Source organism: Olea europaea, unplaced genomic scaffold (genome assembly GCF_002742605.1).
Source record: "Olea europaea var. sylvestris unplaced genomic scaffold, O_europaea_v1 scaffold363, whole genome shotgun sequence".
NCBI lineage: Eukaryota > Viridiplantae > Streptophyta > Magnoliopsida > Lamiales > Oleaceae > Olea > Olea europaea.
This window is the reverse complement of record NW_019255539.1, coordinates 154,973-174,066: the sequence shown is the minus strand read 5'-3', so window position 1 is coordinate 174,066 and position 19,094 is coordinate 154,973. Positions and strand designations below refer to the sequence as shown.

Sequence of the window (19,094 nt, the reverse complement as noted above, 5' to 3'; positions counted from 1 at the left end):
CAAAATCCTGCACCTATCGCTTTCAAAATGATGAAACGGACAATATTTTCAGATTTAATTTCAAAAGTCAGTACCCTTTTTTCCTTGTAATAATTTAAAAGATTTTAATGTCCTTCGACGATGAACAAGTTAGATCCATAATGGTCAAATGTTAAATAATTACGCAATTTAATGACACCATACAGCTGAAACTAGGAGGCTAGAAAGAAAAACACACATGCATAGATTGTTAGAGACAAGAGGCCTCTCAAAAGTTCAAAACCTAGTTAAATATGTCTTGCACAACAGGGTTCTTGACAAAATAAAGTACAAATAACTTAAAAAAGGCCCCATAAGTTTGTGTAAATTCTGAACGGAGTTCCTAATCCTTTACACGAAGGACCAGTTTATGAACATGAAAGCTAGGCAGTGATTGGAATCATCATCATTCACGACCTTCCAGACGATTGCTTGCTCGTAAGAGATTAGCCGACCCATGCTTGAAACACATACTCCAGACGGCAGGTAGGCATAGCCCTGCAGTTTGAACCAAAATAATGATTAAGATATTACTGAAATCCTAACATGTTACGCCAATAAATATGCCTTTGGTATCTGCAAATTAATCAGCAAAGAAATATTGCGAGCCTGACCTGATGCATGATCTTGGAGAATTCAGACAGTAGAGTCTTTCGACCAGCTTCATCCAGAATCTTCTCGAGAATTACGTCTTGAAGGGCCACCAGAGTAGTTTCTAGCATGTCCAGGCCGGCCTGGTTAGCAAATGTGAAAACTGCTGATGCCTGCATTTACCAATTCCTCCACCCGTCAAAATTTTCTATTGACTACTTGTACAAAGAGCACTCTAAAGCAAAATCCAAGCAATCAATGGTAAAGAAAATACGACAGAAAAATAATAAAACTTCACTAACATTCATTTTGACAGAGCAGCACATAATTGCATCCGTATGGTGCCAGAGTTGTTTCAGAACTGCGTCACTGGCTTGTGCATCAACCTGAAAGAGATCTCTTCCAAGGTGCACCCTTAAACACCAGAAACAGATGATCAGCAGAGACAGACATAAGAAAGTTCGTAAACAATTTTATAAGACTAAGAAAACAAGGCTAAATGGCCTATTATAAAGAGGGACGCTCGAATAGATAGCTTGCATACATTAATCCGAGTTCTCAGTTACTCTTTTAGGGTAGAAGAACTACTGTCAGTATTGCTGCGAATCCCAAAACATGTACAAACTGCCCTATGGCCCCGTTTGTCACCCATTATGTTAAAAATTAAAGAGTTTTGAATAGTATTTTTTAGAGAATTTGTAGTTAAAAGGAAACTTTATTGGTTTGAGTGTAGAATATTTTATTGTATGAATGTGTGGTGAATGATACTGTAGCAAACAATTTTAAATTTTAAAGGTTGTCAAACAGGGGCATAATGTTTGTTCCAATAATGGCGTGTTTGGTAGGGAGGACTTGAAAAGTGTCGAGATAAAGACCCAAATTTTTGTACATTCTACCATAGTCCTATCATGTCTTGTGTACCGCATGTGCGTTAACGGGGTATATATTTCTAGTGACATTTTCTAAACTTCATACCTATAGCTTCTGCAAATCCATCTAGCCAATGTAACAGCTTCCGGTGAACCAGGAAGTGACTTGGGCACCATATGGGAACTGAGCCGAGATGGGGCTATTGCCATAGCAACTCTCTGAACTGAGCCCACAATACTACGCAGATAGTGACGAGCCATAGCAGCTACGCTGTCTCTGTAGTGATTTTCATAAGCAAACTGGAATGCAATAGTCAAAACAGACCTAAGGTTCTGATTACTAGCATCAATTTCCCCAGCTGGACGAGCACCACCTGGACCAACTTCAAGTGCAGAAGCCAAATCCAGTGTTCGGGTTGCTCCTTGCCCATCCTGCTACATGAAGAGTAAATAATTGTAGAAAATAATAGCATAATCAAACCCGTATAACAGTCTCTCCCAAGCGTAACGAGTACTAGCAATTGACAGTGTCCTTTCAAAATCCAAGAAAAGGGAAAGAAAAGCATGTTTTGAGCTAGAACGTAAAATCAAAGGTGTTGTGTCACCCTACTGTTTTAGAATCCAATGGTATAAGACGAAAACCAGATGGCAGCAAAGGAGCATCATCACCAAATGATTCATCAATTGGTGCAAAGACAAGTTGAGAACAGGATCCAGAAGTTTCATCAACCCCACTGCATAGCTGCCATGTTGAATTAAAATAAAAATTAACATAAACAAAATAGATCGATAATAAATGGTCTTTTATATTTAAGTAAAAGTAAAAATCTGTAGTTAACTATACATCAGATTAGAATTAATGACCAAACCTGTAACAAGTACATATCGCGTGACAAGGCCAGGTCCTCTGGGGAGAATGCATGACCCTCTAAACGAACCACCTCCAGAAACTAGGTTGACATGAAGATTGTTTTATTACACAAAACGTGTAAAAAGAGTTTAAAAAAAATTAAGCAAATGCTCGATTTGGTGAAAGGGAATAGGCAAAGAACACGGCTACCTCCTCATGTTCCACTGTCTGTGCAAGAGGTAAAATTACTTGACTACTAGGGAAACCACCCAGCTTTGCACAAGGTACAGCATAGGGACTAGCTTTAAGAGATGCAGCACAATAAGCATCAACACCATAGTCGGCCCATTCAGAGCGGTGCTCCCGCAGGAAACGGATGAGCAAAGCTGGGGGTACATCCTGCATATATAATCATAAAAAAATTGGGATGGATTTTTGTAGATCATGAAACTAGTTGTAAGAGAACAGGTAAAAACACCAAACAAAACATTATGCCCCATGATCTAGTCAACTAACCTGAAGAAGCATTGATGCTCGCGCACAAAGGATTCCCCCAAAAGTTGGAAGCATGGACAAACTGTTACTCTGAGAACCAAGAAATTTACTTGGAGACGAGTTAATGGCAATGGTAATGTCGTCTACCCCATCACTACCCATAATTGACCAACCGTCGTCGATAAATCCATTAACAGCATCATTGAATCCCCTAACAATATGTGCACAAAATAGACATATATCAGAAGAATAAAAACAGAAAGTGCAGCAAGTTTTAGCATTTCAGAGGCCAAGCCAGTTCCAAAGTAAGTTTTAGTATTTCAGAGGCCAAGTGAGTTCCAACTCAAATATCAACAGAAATTGATTTCAGCATTTCAGTTGGTTCCTCATTTTTAATGTAATCCTCATGTGTTAAGTTTCTCACCTGCACAACTTTTGACTTAATGCCCTCAGCACGGCAGGTTGGCGACCACCACTACATTGAATCTCTCCACTAGTTTCCTGAGCAATTTGTCTTACATAGCGCAGAGCCTGAATGAAAGACAAGGAATAAATTGAATAATTTGAAAGGCAAAAACTAAATATTTATAGCCAAACATCCTAAAGGATAATGTTCTCACAGCCATAGTCATCTGCTGTGCAAGAATTTTGGATGATTCATAAAGTGGCCTTAGAACTTCAGGGACACTCCAAGCCTGTCGCAGAATAAAAGATAAGAGAGGCTGAAAAACTAAAACAAAGAATGGGCAGGGTTATTCCTTACATCCAAGTCAATGTGATCGACGATATGAATAATGGAGCCACCACCCTCACAAGGGCGTATCAGGCAACCACTGGGCAGCATTTCAGCTCTCACAAAACAAGAAACAGGAGGCCCACTTGGGCCACCAGTTGAAGATGTAAGCGACCTCTCACATATCTGCAGGTTTTACAGTTCAGTAAACATTATAGGGTACAAATTAGTATTTTGTATTATTATAATTATACAATGGCATACCTATGGCGAGATTTCTAAGTAAAAAAAGTTATGATATAACACTTTCCTTGTAGAAAGAGATGAATAAAGAAAAAGGTTCCATGAATGAAAAGTTCAAAGGTTTTTGGAAGTGCATGACTAAGAAAAATTGAAATCATAATCATGCTTACCACAAGACTGCCATCTTCCAAACTTGTAGTATATCTCAACATCCAAAATTCACGAGCTGATGCCAATGTTGTTGGGGCATACATCTAAAAAAGAAAGGAACACTTGAACAAATTGCAAATATCTAGTAAACTATAAGAAATTCCATGACTGAGGACAACTTAACATAGACTAAAGTTATCAGCAAAGATGAGTAACCTGCATGTATATGAGCTCTATAGTCCCTCCATTTCCAATAGGAATTACACTCACAACATCGAGGCAACGGCAGTCACGAAACCAAGAAGGACGATCTTTTAGAATTTCAGCAAGCTGCATGAGAAACCATGTTCAAGCAGAACTCCTATGGAATTTAGCAAGTACATATAACAAATAGAAGTTACAAAACTACCTTCGTGGGCTCAAGACTCACGAGGCCACAGGCTCGTGCTGCAACCCCACTACAATTGCGGGCAACAGCAACGATGCCAATAGAATCCGGACCAGGCTGTAAAGAAAGAAAATATTATGTGCCAAGCAAGACAAAGTTTGAACCCTTGAAGAGAGAGGAAATAATGTCTGAAATGAAGTGGATTGAAATTAAACAAATACCTTCATCCCAATCATCTGAACCCAGTCGACAGCAGTTCCAGTAGCCTTTCCAAGAAACTCTGCCAAGGTCTCCTCAGCGATTGCAAGAAGACTGACAGTGTGAAAAAAAGGGGTCACATGTTGACCAAGACACCAATCATAAGCAGATCAAAATGGTTAGGAGACAGAGTAAATACCCAGCTGGGCTATTAGCATCCCTTTGGGGATGCTGAGGTGTTGGGTTATGTTGTTGCTGCTGACCACTCACGACCACAGACTCACAGCTGGTATCCGTGGTGGTTGTACTTGCCTATTAAAATGCATTAAGGTTCAAATGATTTCAAAAGGCTGAATGATAAAGAGCAGAGAGAGGTCGTGGTATTAAGACTTAAAGGGAGACATAAAGAAGAACATTATTCTTACATTATATTAATCAAGCACAATTGTTTAGAAGATTGTCATACGTACTCATAGTTGCAAGATCGCGTAGAAGATCCAACAAAGAAGTGATTGTTGGCAAAAAATTAATCAAACTTACTGTGTGCAGTTTCTGACGCATGAAACCATTGTCATAAACCAGCTGCGAAACCTGCTTCTGCAAGCGGTCGTTCTCTTCCATCAACAGCTTGTTCATGGCACTCAGCTTCCTGTTAACCGTATGGAGACGAGAAGCCTCCTTCCTTTGCTTTTCACGGCATCTACAGAAAGAAAATGGAAGTCGTGTTTCTTAAAAACTATCAGGAATTTCAGCTCCTTGGAATAACAGATCACATTTCATGAATATGATACTAGAACCAATAACGGGGTAGTTGACTTGAGCATGAATTTACATGACCTGTGGCATCCTCGTTCACAGAAGTAAAGTTCTGTCGTTAACTAGTATATCTCAAAAATAATGAATTTTCACTTGCTTTTCCAACCTTACACAACAACGATCTAAAGTCTGAACATTTTATTCACACACAAAATTCTCCAACACATCTAGCCTAAGCCAAGTAAAAGTATCAAATCAAATATATTTCACTCAATGACACAAAAGGCACATCTAAATCAGATCTTTTTAAGAAAGGAGTGACTATTTCAAATTATGCAAAAAGGAAAATTAGGCATTATTAGAAGTAATTTCAAGACCTAAATCAGAGTAAATGAATTTCAGCAATTGAGCCATATAATAAAAGGTACATATTATTTGTTCTATTCTAAACTAAAGCAAGCAATAAAACATGGAAACTATTTCACTCCTTTCGAAAAATCTCTGAAGAAGTTTGAGGATAGACAAATTACATATGGCATTGTTGAAAGCACAAAAAAACAAATGGCAATTATGACATCTCAAGTAAACAATACAACAAAACTAAATCTCATTATCTGTTATGCAACACTAAAACTACCAAAAGTAAGGAAGCCAAACGGATAAAACTACCAAAAGTAAAGAAGCTAGAAAAATCCACTAAATCGAGATTCAAACAAAGAACCCTAAAATAAGAAATGGATAACCAAAAAAAAATTAAAAATAAAAATAAACTACATCGAAACACTGTAGATTGTTGTTCGTTATGCAAGTACTCGTACTAAAAATCATAAAACAACGGGATAACAAGACCAATTTATTGACATTGATAAATGACCAAAAAAACAATGCACTGCTTACAAGTATGATACCACATTACACAGCATTAATTTCTGACAATGATTTTAGAAGATCAGAAGGTTTCCAAAACACAGATATGAAACAATGAACAATCAACGAGAGAGTTACAATATTCTTTACATTCTCACAAACTTTTCTATATGCAAAGCCATTTTGAGGAAAAGAGCCGTTTTGACAAAAAGATTGTCTCAACGGAGTACCGAAAGCCATTTTGGGGAAAAGAGACAAATCGAATCAAGAATCAAAATTTAAGCCTTCAAAAGCCACAATTTTTCCTCAAATGGCTATCTTCCAAGGATAAAGAAAATGGCAGATTCCAGTAGAGTAACACGTCGAAAGAGTGCATCAACTACTCCTTTTTTCAGGCACCCCATTTTCCAAAGGGGAAAACCTCCATCGGTTGCCATTAAAGCAAACAAAAGAGTGATAAATCAAGATGACATTCTTGTTCACAAATCACGAAGAGGAACCAAAGTCTTTTTCAGCAAAGAAAAGAGTGAAAAATCAAAGGTAGCATTTTTTGTTCACAAAGAGGAACCAAAATCATTTTCACCAAATTATTCTATAAATACACACAACAACGAAAAAAATACTTTTAAGAAAGAAAACAAATACAAAAAAATTCAGTATTTTCTCCAACAGCACACTGGAGAAAAGAAGGCCCATCTATCTTTATTATTTAAAGTATCTATACTATAACTCAAAATAAACCTTACAAGGAGAAAGAATTATAAAAACATTTGATTCCTAAAAAACCCCACATTCTATTTAAAGACCTCATTTTTTAGATAACAAATGTAAAAACAAAGCATTAAAGAAAACCAAAACTATTTAAAGTTTGGACAATACCTACGATTCTGAAACCAGACTTTGATCTGCTTAGGTTCAATGTTAGAAAGGATAGGGCACTCCCTAATGAGTTGTTGCCTTCTCAAAGAGCTGGGCTTTGGGCATTCTGCATAGACCCTCTCCAAAGCGTCCACTTGCTCTGGCGTATACCTCACGTACTTGCTGGCGTCCATTTGCTGCTTGCCACTACTACCACTACTGTTGCTTTCTCTGTGCATTTGAAGAGCCATTAGAGTTTACCCAAAAATAAAGTGTGAAAATCTTTGAAAAAAGTTGCTTTTTTTGATGATTAATGGTGTGTTCGTGATAGTTGCATGAACAGGCAGGCTCTCTTCTCACAGAGAGCCTCCTCTCTCACTCATCGAGGCAGTGTGTTTTTGCAGAGAGGATAACAGAGGGCGATTTTGTAAAGCAGGGTAGAACAAAGAGGAGTGGGTTGGAAAGAGATTTGAGCAGAGAACCCTAGTCTTTATCTTGAAAGAAAATCTCGAGAATTTCAAAGAAAGTGAAATGTAGAGAGAGAATCCATTGCCGTATATACTTGAATATATACAGTCTACAGAGAGAGGGGGTTCAGAAAAAGGTAAAATGTAGACAGAGAGACTACTGTATATACTTAAAAAAAAGCAAAAAAAAAAGGTTCAACCCCAATCTTGAGGGCTCCAACCGCCCGACCCTAGAGGTTTGTGAGGGAAGTAAATTGCGGAATATGCCCCAGAAGGCCAGGGAACAAGAACTGCTCGTACACTGCGCCTACAAGAAATCAAATTTCATATCTCAGGAATCGAACCCCCATACTGCGACTGCTAGCAAGGTATGAGATAACCTCACTCCCGTCCTTTGCACCACCCGGGGGGCGACTACTATATATACTTGAATATACACGAAGGTAGAATTGGGGTTGGGGTGGAGTACAAGAAAAAAAAATGCTTTTCGTTTTCGCGGGAATTAAAATTAAATTTTTTAGTAAATTGTATAGAAATTTTTTGTTGAAAAGTCATGAAATTCATAAAAATATGATTAATATTGATTGTTTGACTCTGACTTAAATTAAAATCAGATTTTAATCAAACCAAACAAGCTCATAATGAAAAAATGCTTTTCAAATTCTTTTTTATGCTTATTTTAACTACACATTCACATAATAAAATATTCTATATGTAAATTTAAATTTTTTTCTTACTTTTTAACCACACATTCCCCTAAAAATTGCTATCCAAAACTTTTATTTTTTGAAAAATATGATTGTCAAACAAAGACTTAGATGGAAATATGTGATAAATAAGCGTTTAATACTTGCACAATATATAATTGAAAATCAAATTTTATTATTTATAAATTTTGCCAAATGGAGGAAAAGGTAACATATAAGAAATCATAGTTAATTAGCAATGGACTTATGATCATACCAGTTCAAGTAAATGAGAAAGAAGATCATCCTAACAACTAGTGAAGGTGTTGTAGTTGAAGATAAATCAAGATCAAGACAATTTAGCCCCTATTGATGGCAATTATTTGGCAAAAAAATTTGTTTTAAATAGCGAGTTTTCGAAAAATGTGTGCTTAAAAAGTAAGAAAATGTTTTAGATTTACGTAAAGAATATTTGATTATATAAATGTATGGTTGAAAATGATAATGTAAAATAAATAATTTTGAAATAACGATTGTCAAAGAAAGCTAAGTTCTACACCAACTTAAAGAGAATATTTTTGGTTTTAAAAAATAACTGGAAAAATAGATAAACTAGTCGATTTAGATTTATTTTTTCGACTAAGCATCATATATTTTATTGTCCCATATAAATTAAGGTATCAAAATTCGTGGAAGTATTTGATTTGTAGTTATTTTTATTTTCTTGAATAATAATAATAATAGTTACATTTGCTAGAAATGTTGAAGAAAAGTATTTGTATTCGTACTACATATGTAAGAAAAATATTTTGATCGTAACTTGCTCTATTGATGTCCGATTTAAGTGATTTAAAGTGCATTGAAAAGTTAATTAAAAGATCTACAACTCTTCTAGAAATACAATTTTTCCAATTCATACATTCTCCATCCGAAAAATGGGTCTCAAGTTGATCAAAAATCTTAAAGATATCATATATGATTGGAAGTCGATTTATGGTAATATTCTAATCATATCCCTTTCCTTTTTTACTCCAATTTATATTCAATTGACACCCATCAATCTTCAAAATATCTTTTATGGTCCAAATCAACCATTAAATATTTACATTTTGGTCCTCATACATTGGATTTGCTTCATTTAGTCATTTTCCGTTCTTTTTTTCAATTTTTCTTTGAAACGTAAAATTTTCCTAATAAAAGCAATAAATAACAAATCAAGTACTAATACGTTCAAAGAATAACAAAATATTATCGTTCAGGATCCCAAATAAATGTAGAAACTACACTTATCACTAAGTTTTACACAAACTTAAAGAGAATATTTTTAGTTTTAAAAAATAACTAGAAAGATAGATAAACTAATTGAATTTAGATTTATTTTTTCGACTAAGCATCATATTTTTTATTGTCCCATATAAATTAAGTTATCAAAATTAGTGGAAGTATTTGATTTGTAGTTATTTTTATTTTCTTGAATAATAATAATAGTTACATTTGCTAGAAATGTTGAAGAAAAGTATTTGTATTCGTACTACATATGTAAGAAAAATATTTTGATCGTAACTTGCTCTATTGATGTCCGATTTAAGTGATTTAAAGTGCATTGAAAAGTTAATTAAAAGATCTACAACTCTTCTAGAAATACAATTTTTCCAATTCATACATTCTCCATCCGAAAAATGGGTCTCAAGTTGATCAAAAATCTTAAAGATATCATATATGATTGGAAGTCGATTTATGGTAATATTCTAATCATATCCCTTTCCTTTTTTACTCCAATTTATATTCAATTGACACCCATCAATCTTCAAAATATCTTTTATGGTCCAAATCAACCATTAAATATTTACATTTTGGTCCTCATACATTGGATTTGCTTCATTTAGTCATTTTCCGTTCTTTTTTTCAATTTTTCTTTGAAACGTAAAATTTTCCTAATAAAAGCAATAAATAACAAATCAAGTACTAATACGTTCAAAGAATAACAAAATATTATCGTTCAGGATCCCAAATAAATGTAGAAACTACACTTATCACTAAGTTTTACACAAACTTAAAGAGAATATTTTTAGTTTTAAAAAATAACTAGAAAGATAGATAAACTAATTGAATTTAGATTTATTTTTTCGACTAAGCATCTTATTTTTTATTGTCCCATATAAATTAAGTTATCAAAATTAGTGGAAGTATTTGATTTGTAGTTATTTTTATTTTCTTGAATAATAATAATAGTTACATTTGCTAGAAATGTTGAAGAAAAGTATTTGTATTCGTCCTACATATGTAAGAGTAACAGAGATACACAGAACAGTGAAAAAGATTTGAATGCATTTATTGCTGAAATATGCATGTATGCGTACATCAGCATGTCATGGCTATGGTTCTCTAAACAAATAATGATTGTGTGATTTGGGGACAACATTGCATTTCAAGACATGCCACAAAAATATTAAAAATATTCGGTTTAAATCTAAAACAACACATAATCATTTATAAAGGTGTGTGCTACAATTTTTTACGAGAAACCTCGATCATCGATTCGATATCAAATATCAAACTAACGAGCAATTCAATTGATTTTAAACACATCACTAAGGACGTTGACTACCCTTAGTCAAAATGTTAATATTTTAAGTCCCCATTTGATTCCCATTATTTGCTTATTAAAATGAAAATATGACCGTTATTTATTACATTAAGTCACCATATTTGACTTTTTATTTTTTGTATGGGGCTCATAACGACTATATTTTTCATTCTATTTTACATTAATGTGTACCAAACGAAACCTAAGAAATTATCAAGTACGACAATTCAAAGTTTAAAAGTTCAAAAGAGTGTACATATGTTAGGGTTCAGGGTGTCCGCCTTAAAATTGTTGCCTTTTGAAATGAAACTTCAAGGTTCTAGGAAAATGGGATTAATTAAGAAATTTTATAAGCGATTTTAAGCAAATTAAAATCAATTTTTTTTATCATTATTTTACTATTTCAGTCGTCATTTTTGAATTATTCTTTCACAGGTAGCACTCACATTATCTCTATCGGTCAAAAAATTAATTCTCAAAATCTCTACCAAACAAGCACTAAAATTAAATTTTGAATGAAGTATGGTTAAAATGAAATGATTTTTTTTATGTGTAATATTATTCTATTAAAAAATATGTGATTGATAAGAAAAGAAAAATAAATTAATTTTAATTTCTCGTGGGCGAAAAAGGCTAAATTTGAAAAAGGTGGATTGACAATTTGACAGCCAACAAACCCTACACTTTTCGTGACACTTGAAAGCGTTTCCCACTACCACCATCCATTTGATTCACTCAAAAAGTCAAAATAAATCCAAGAGATAGAGAAAAGTACTTTTAGATTTCGCTAGGTTGACATGCATCACATTTCTTGCTAATAAAATTTTAATTTATTTCCTAAAAAAATAATTTTTAAGTACTGTGTCCTATGATTTGAGCTATGTGTGGTCAAATAAGAGAACCATAAGACATTTTAAATCCAATTCAAATCAAAATTTGATAACATCTCGATACAAGTTTATAGTGAGATTTTGATCACTCTCATAGAGTGTAAAAAATCATTGGAACCGAATTACAATTCAATGGATTCAAAAATGTATCTTCTCCACTCTCTCTCTTTTGTAAATAGCCTATAGAGAATTCTTCGATTATGTATATTTATAGATACTCAAGTAATATCCATACATCATGAATTTCAAAATCACGAACTAGATCACAAATATCTCAAAACTACAATGCAATAACGCTTTCGAAAACAACACACATCAATATATCTTTTCGTTTTTGATTTATTACATTTCCTTTTGGTTGTGTAGTAAAGGGTTTTGCGAGGGTAGAGGGCCCCACCAATGGGGTAGGCCCACTTAGGCATGTCCATAATCCCATTGCGTGAATTCGCAAAATTAAACGGAAAGTGGAAGCACCCTTTCCAGCTGCCCCAGTGGGCCCACACTAATTGGGCCCCATTTTTTGTGATGCTCATGCACCAATACCAGTAGTGTCTCGAGTTGTGCCTTCTTCAAGCCCCACCATGCGAATTTAATACTTTTCTCTCGTCTCTTCTTGAAAAAATATGTGCCTTTGCTTACATGTTACCCCTCTCTCGCTCTCTCTCTCTCTCTCTTTGTACATACATACATACATATTCAAAACACACATGTCATTTAATTTTAGTTGATAATCACTCCATATTCTTTGATTTCAAATACGAGTTTTACCAAACATGATAGTTACAATTTGTGCCAAAATGGGTACCCTTTCTAGGGATAAATATCGTAGCAAAGCGATTGATCTAACCAATGTAAGAAGTCACATAAATGGAAACATGGACCACAATAAATGTCGATAATGAAAGAAGAAGAAGAAGAGACGTAATGTAATGACTTCAATGTTATCACTTGGTTTTTGAGTTTATAATCGCTCAGGCACCCTCTCTCCCATAACATGGTTGACACATATGTATGAATGCATGTATGCAAGGGGGAGAGAGAGAGAGAGGTGGGGTCCATTGTATATGTAAATGATTAAGGGTTGTAAAGGTAGTCATGGAAACAAAGCTTGATTGGATGCTCATGCAAGGGAAGACCCTAAAAATTCCTTTTGCCTCAAATAATATCCCAAAATCTTACTATAATGCATTGCTATGATTATGAGTGATGCCAAAGAATACGAATTTTATTCGTCAAAGTGTCCTAAATCGGACAAACAGTGAACCAAGATTGATTATATTTTTGAAAGCGACCATCCAACTAACTAATGTTACCAAATCAAAGTCAGCATCAAAACACTGTTAGATTGTGTCCTAATTTTGTTAATTGCTGGCTTTTTAATAAGAATAATTCTACCCCTACAAAGTTGGTGTACAAAAGTGGAGTGCCAAAGTGTTTTGACAAAATCTGAACCCTTTATTTCAAATAATTCAAAAATCTGTTTTTAAAATGATTGGTGTAAATTTAATTTTGTAACCTAACTTTGTCAACTCCCTTTGTCATTGTAGCATAGCTCTTTTAATAAAGCTTGCAAACCAAAACAAAACTATAGCTATGCATATTCCCAAAAATGACACTAATGATTAGTCCCAAAGGAAATAAAATAAAATTTTCCCATGCAAGACCTTCTTCAAAGCATCGAATGCTCTTTCGTCTTGATATGGGTTGAAAACAACATTAGTCACACATTTAAGATAAGCTCCCCCCAATCATGTCGTAGTCTTGTCCAGCACTGTGCTGCACATGCTTATACGCCATAAACTCCACAGAATGAGCAAAATAAATTAAACCCAGAAAGAGGGAGTTACATATGCAATGAAACGGGACTAACATCACGACCAACATGAAGAAAATAAACCGAACAGTTGGCAAGCATCGGAAGCTTCTGTGGCAGCTACTGCCTACCAATTAATCTCACAGTAAAGGAAGAAAATAAGAGAACCAAGAAAATATCCACTTCGTCAACCAAAAGTTTTCGGTCTAAGCAACTAACTTACTGTGTATATTAACAGTAATAAAAACATGACGACTCATTCCATAAACCATAACAGAACATAATCCCAATGCTAAAAACTTGGTCGCTTATCTCTAAGTTAAAACTGTAAAAGAAAGTCTACAGCAACTCGACTAACATTCCTCGAGGGAGAACCATCACTGGAGAATTTAACTACTTACTATACTTTCGAAATTCATGATATCTAGCCATTTCACAACTCCCTACAAACCTATTGCTCATTTTGTACAAGGAACACTAATATTGAACCCTTCTGCCCTAATAAACCACCAAAACTAACTATTCTAACCGTCTCATTATGGCCAACAGCGGAAAATCAAATCTTCAGGAGCCATTTTCTGAAGAGGTAGGATCTTTTTTGTCAGAGTTCAGATTTAGGTTGGCCTGTGATTCCTCACCTGATTCATACTCCTGCTGCTGGTTCTCACTCTTCCTTTTAAATTGACCTCCTTCTCGAGCCCTTCTCACAGCATGCAACTGTCGAGATTCATCCAAATAGGGCTACAAAATAAGTTGAATGGTTAGTAGTAATACTTGGATACTAGAAAATACATGGCTATAAATGGGGGAGATCTTAGCATGGTCAGTTATTCAAAGCATATGTGACTTTGCCAATTTAGAATTTTCTGCCTCCTGCAACCCCATTTTAATGGTAAAACAAAAAACTAAAACATGAACGACCCAACTAACCGGACCTTAGCCAGACTATCTATAATTAGTAGAAAAGGGGAAACAGAACAGTAATGCATTTATAAACCAATAAATTAACAATGTTAAGAAAAAGATGATTTAAAAATGCAGAATTATCTAGCTTTTAGATGGTTTTCAGGCAATTACCAAAAAATCGAAGAGAGTAGAGGCATTTCTTCGCTTGGTCCCAATAGAATGTGTTTGATAAGGTGGAAAGCTGGAAAGACTGAATGACCAGGAAAGAAAATATGAAAGATAAAAATGGTTTCCATTGATTGTGTATGAAGGAAAATGGGAGGGAATGATTTCTCTCCACAAAAGATTTTAGATTTTGAAAAATCACATGATTAGGAAGGAAAGAAAATATTCATTGCTGTTCTCCCTTTCCCATAAAATGATTTATCTCCTATTATAATATGTGCTTCATATAGAGTGGAAAACATGTATACTAGAAAAATAGGACAATGTCAGAGTGGAACGCATTGAACGCAACGGAGCGGATTGACAGCGTCAACCTTTCGGGCATGTATTTATTGATTGTTTGCCAGGGATGCTTGATGCTTAATAGGTTGGGGGTGCAGGGGCAACGCCCCTGTGGCATGAAGATCCGTGTAGTGTGCATCTTCATGTTTTGATAGGTGTGCAAAAGAGCTGGATCAATGAACCAGAAAATAAGACAGCACAAGTCACCTTGTTGGAGTGGTACTAAGATTGTGTATCAAAGCAAAATTTGGATTGAATCAAATGGATGAAGTAATAGAGAAATGCAACAACAGGCCAGGAGTCAATCCCATAAAATTCCTTTTGGGGCTTGACAACTTTATTCTCAGACTCAGCCTTTGCACGAGATTGTTGACGTCACAAGATGCCATGATATTGCTTTGCATTGACAAATACAGGCTCCTCATCGGCATCCAATGGCAAAGGAACAACAACTTGATGAATTCCCATCAACTGAAGGGGAGAAACAGGTGCTCGAAGAGCAGATAGGTTGTTTAAGTGAAGAAGACCTAAATTGAGGAAGAGTTGAACTCAAAATTTCAAATCTACAGGCTAGTTCCATTCACATGAGCTTTATCACAAGGAATAACATTGGTTGGGCTGGATAAGGCTGCGCAGGATAAGGTTGTGCATCATAAGGAGCAAAGATACTTCTATAGTAAGGATCTGAATATGAATAAGGTGTTTGTGCCTGCAAAATTTAATTTTTCAATAGTGATGAAGAATGAGAACAAGTAATCATCAATGCTCACCGTTCAGCTTAACATCAGAACTTAAGCATAAAATTAGCTAAATATATCTCGATAGCAGCACTTCTAATTGTCAGGATGGTATACTTGCCGTTGCATTTTAAAGCAAAAACAGTGAATCAAATAGTACCACAGCATTTTCAGCACTAAGTTGAGCGGGCATTGCATAATTCATATTTGGAAACGCAGTACCAGAATGAGACGTCGCATTAGACTGGATCTGAGGCTCTGAGTACTTTTGTTGCTCATAAGCCTCACTATTATCTGCATAACACCAATTTATTCCATAATCAAAACACATAGAATTTATGCATAAAAACTATCTTCAGAGGAGAGATTTAAAATGTTCAAGTTTCGCATAAAAACCAAAAAAAAAAAAAAAATTACCAAGTGCTTCCAATTATGGTCAATAAGTAGAATGAAGAGAAGAAACTATGCCTTCCAGCATATCAGCTGTGTGATTGCAACATTATAAGCCAAGCACGAGTATTTTTTTTTAAAAGGTAATTGCATCAATTTTGTGTTATAAAAACTATGACAAACAAAAACAACATTACCAAACCAGATGCAGTTTAACCCCTTACTTCGTCAGACACCAAAAGTTAGTCCAATTCTTTAATTGTTCTCTATTTAGAGCAACCATGATTATGCAATAATCGCATAACTATGCCAAAGGCACCAAATGGGACAAAAAGGTCATTGTCAGTACACCATTACTTCATACTTTCAAAAACAAAAAAAAATGCATTGCTTCGTGAGGAACGTGTATGGTGTATCCCAAGTTCATTTTTCCCATTAATCCTACCATAGGTTTTATACTTCCATTTCTCAATCGAACTAACGAAAACCTGGTGCACAAACATGACTGCTCTCATCCCTAACACCATTTTTGTCTCACATGCCTTCACAGTCTCAAGTTCAAAGATATCAGTCTTCTGAAAAATATCATTAAAATTCCATACCGCCTTGTAAATTGAAAGTGCATCTATGCGAGTCATACATTATCATGGAAGAAGAATACCAGAAGACCTGTGGCTACCAGTGTCAATTGGTCATTGATCTTGATTGGCGACCTTTCCATAAAGATATGTTAATGATTAAAGTTGATCAGTAAGTACATGAATAAGTGTACCCATTAACTGAACAAAGATGAGGCCACAGAATGAGGTAGAAAGAAGCAAAGATGATCACTGATGACTGAATTGCAGGCTATGTTCGAGAAGGCCAGGCTTCATGAATTGAAACAGTTCTTAAGATTTTTCAATGCATAAACTACTATATCTTATGTTTCCAATAAAGAAGCAATGATAAGTCACTGGTTCAGACATAGATTTCAGTTGAAGAAGAACATTGATGTGGATCATTCATTAGGATATCAGCTCTAGGTGGATGAATCATTTTTGGCTAACGCGGTACTTTAAGTAACAACTTTAATGTAGACCCACTTCCTGGCATTATTTTGAACTATAAAAAAATAAAGACTGAATGAGATAAAACTTCTTACAAGTAAAATTCAATTGCTTGTTATTACAGTCCTTAATCTATGGTCCTTTGCCAGCAAACAAGGGGGATGATATGGTCGTTTAATGTATAACAAAGCATCCAGAAACTCACAGAAAAAATCATAATTTGATTGTATAATCACATCATAGTGATAGACTAACTACGAAATTTTAAAATTGTGTTACACTACTCCTGCAGCAAAATGACAGATTACAATGATCAACAACGTTTTTTTGTAACCTAAAATTAAAATATTAAACACACTATCAGTGGTCTTCGCCTACCATTGAAATGTAATAATATTTCCATTCACTTCCTTGAAAAGTTTTCCATCGACACATATCAAACCAAAAAGGGTCCAACTTGTTTAGTTCTCTAAATTCTGTGCGTAAGGGTAACAGAATTAAATTTCTAAAAGAAATTGGAGAAAAATATTCGTGTATCACCAGTATCAAAATAAAATTACCTGAGAGGGTAAGAACTGCGGAAGTCATAATGGAGCTGAGTGCTTTCAGACCTGACAATGCAGATAGCACAATGTATATTAGTATGATCAACAAGTAAACACACAGATGTAAAGCTTGACAAAGCCATAAGTTCAGCATGTAACTCGAGCACGAGTCTATATGAAGAATTATTACTCAAGAGTCAACATACGGTTTCCAATAATAACCAGGAACTAAACATGATTCATTTTCGTGAAATTTTATAAAATAAAATCAGCTGCATCAAATTTTCAATTGAATTGAATACGATACATTCCTACAAAATACTAATTGAAAAATTAAAAACTATTAACAAAAGGGAAAAATGGAATCCTAAAACCTAATTCAAATTATCATTTAAATATTATAATTAAACTTGAAATTTAGGGTTTGTAATTAGGACAATTTTCACCTGAAGAAAATTCGCGAGATACCAAATTATGCCCCTATAAAATTCTAGCTCCTGAGGACTTTTATTCTCTGCGGGTGAACGGAAAGTGAAAATGGCTCCGTCTGAAAAATACGAAGAAAGCAGCACTTGTTAATGGGAGTTACTGTTCCAATGGATACCCAACTTAGGTCGTGTCTTTTCCCTATTATATAAAAAGGACAATCTTGATCCACCGTAGAAAGAATATTAGATTCTTTCATTTTTTATTTTTTATTTTTTTTGGGAGCAAACAACATCGTTTGTATGATATATATTTTTGTTTATTACGGTACGAAGGAGGTAATATTTAGCTGGATTCTTCTAACATACTTTGAATCTGACACACGTTCTCTTTCCATTTTCGTACCTTATGGCCATACTTTTTCAAATCAAATCATTTGCTTATATTATTACACAAACCATGGCTCAATCTTGAAGTTATAAGTAACTTTTACAATTATAAGTTATTTTTTTACTTTTAAATAATTTTAAGCGAATTTTTTTACGTATAAGCAACTTCTACATTTTAGAAATATTTTTTGTCTTATTATTAGTATTTTTATTTTATAATAAATTTTTTACATAAAAGTTAATTTTTTTACTCATAAGTAGTTACTTTACAATTATAAGTTGCAAGACACAGCTTTCCATACGTTCTACCAACTCTCATCTCTCAACCATCTTCTTTATAGGTAAAATATTACATGTGGGTAGGAAAAATTATATTATAATTAAAAATTACTTATAAGTAAAAAATCACTTTTATGTAACAAATTATTAAAAAAATAAAAATACAAATAAGACAACAAATATTTGTAGGTTGTAAAAAGTTACTTCAAGTTATTTAAAAGCAAAAAAAAAAAAAAAATTATAATTGTAAAGTAACTACTTATAAGTAAAAAAAATCGCTCCTGTGTAAAAAATTATTATAAAATAAAAATACTAATAATAAGATAAAAAATCTTTCTAAAATGTAAAAGTTGCTTATATGTAAAAAAAAAAAATCGCTTAAAGTTATTTAAAAGTAAAAAAAAAAA

General features: G+C 34.2%; 2 protein-coding genes across 5 annotated transcripts; both read right to left on the bottom strand.

Annotated features, from left to right (window-relative positions):
* Nucleotides 1-199: 199 nt before the first annotated feature.
* Nucleotides 200-7,554, bottom strand: LOC111386573 (homeobox-leucine zipper protein ATHB-14). Of its 2 annotated transcripts, none has more exons than XM_023011037.1 (18): nt 7,038-7,554; nt 5,076-5,235; nt 4,735-4,847; nt 4,559-4,649; nt 4,359-4,454; nt 4,166-4,279; nt 3,970-4,053; nt 3,587-3,742; nt 3,444-3,518; nt 3,248-3,354; nt 2,845-3,034; nt 2,539-2,727; nt 2,348-2,428; nt 2,089-2,220; nt 1,585-1,913; nt 912-1,023; nt 633-782; nt 200-516 (listed from the first exon to the last, which is right to left on the bottom strand). In XM_023011037.1, exons 1-18 carry the CDS (start codon nt 7,265-7,267, stop codon nt 370-372), a joined length of 2,556 nt encoding a protein of 851 aa, XP_022866805.1. In that variant the 5' UTR covers nt 7,268-7,554; the 3' UTR covers nt 200-369. The 2 variants fall into 2 exon arrangements, with proteins under 2 accessions (XP_022866805.1, XP_022866806.1); XM_023011038.1 differs by having other exon boundaries at nt 1,585-1,910.
* Nucleotides 7,555-13,623: 6,069 nt separating this feature from the next.
* On the bottom strand, nt 13,624-18,222 carry LOC111386575. Of its 3 annotated transcripts, none has more exons than XM_023011041.1 (4): nt 18,040-18,218; nt 17,609-17,659; nt 15,770-15,903; nt 13,624-14,615 (listed from the first exon to the last, which is right to left on the bottom strand). In XM_023011041.1, the coding sequence occupies exons 2-4, from the start codon at nt 17,634-17,636 to the stop codon at nt 14,514-14,516; spliced, it is 264 nt and encodes an 87-aa protein (XP_022866809.1). In that variant the 5' UTR covers nt 17,637-17,659; nt 18,040-18,218; the 3' UTR covers nt 13,624-14,513. The 3 variants fall into 3 exon arrangements, 2 of the variants coding, with proteins under 2 accessions (XP_022866809.1, XP_022866808.1); XM_023011040.1 differs by having other exon boundaries at nt 13,624-14,200; XR_002701252.1 differs by having other exon boundaries at nt 14,104-14,200; nt 14,537-15,903; nt 18,040-18,222.
* Between the last annotated feature and the right edge of the window lie 872 nt (nt 18,223-19,094).